Raw genomic sequence first — 419 nt, forward strand, 5'->3', positions numbered from 1 at the left:
CTGGTCGTATTTCAAGGTGGAAAGGAAGGAGAAGAGAAGGTTTTAGGACGTAAGCTGGGACAGCATATTGTGGGAGAGGCCCCCTTGTCCCTGGGCAACATGGATGACCTTCCCTGCGGGGAAAGTGAGACACGCCTGCTTCCTCAGACCTTCCTGGGAGACCCCAGCAGGACGGTGGCACAGTTCCTCAGGGGTCAGCAGGCTCGAGTGCTGGACTTTGTCCGATTTCAATGTGGCGAGACAGCCAGTGAAGAAGCACAATGAAGCGAGGGAAACCATTTATCTAAAAGGATTTGTCATATGTGTTTATTACCTATTCATTCTTGAACATTCAGACGGTGTCATCATGAATTTGAAAGCAGAATATGTAGGCCTACCACCAGTGGTGCGATCCAACAATAAAATGTTTTGTCCTCAAA

At 48.7% G+C, this 419-nt stretch overlaps 1 protein-coding gene across 1 annotated transcript in view; it reads left to right on the forward strand.

Annotated features, from left to right (window-relative positions):
• tsfm (Ts translation elongation factor, mitochondrial) overlaps positions 1-419 on the forward strand; it is a 2,953-nt gene extending 2,534 nt beyond the window's left edge. The window contains exon 6 of the mRNA XM_046075301.1: positions 2-419. Coding sequence (XP_045931257.1) covers positions 2-264 — 263 coding nt within the window. The 3' untranslated portion in view covers positions 265-419. The remainder of the gene's footprint in view (position 1) is intronic.

The sequence above is a fragment of the Micropterus dolomieu genome, linkage group LG18 (assembly GCF_021292245.1).
Source record: "Micropterus dolomieu isolate WLL.071019.BEF.003 ecotype Adirondacks linkage group LG18, ASM2129224v1, whole genome shotgun sequence".
NCBI classification, from domain to species: Eukaryota; Metazoa; Chordata; class Actinopteri; order Centrarchiformes; family Centrarchidae; genus Micropterus; species Micropterus dolomieu.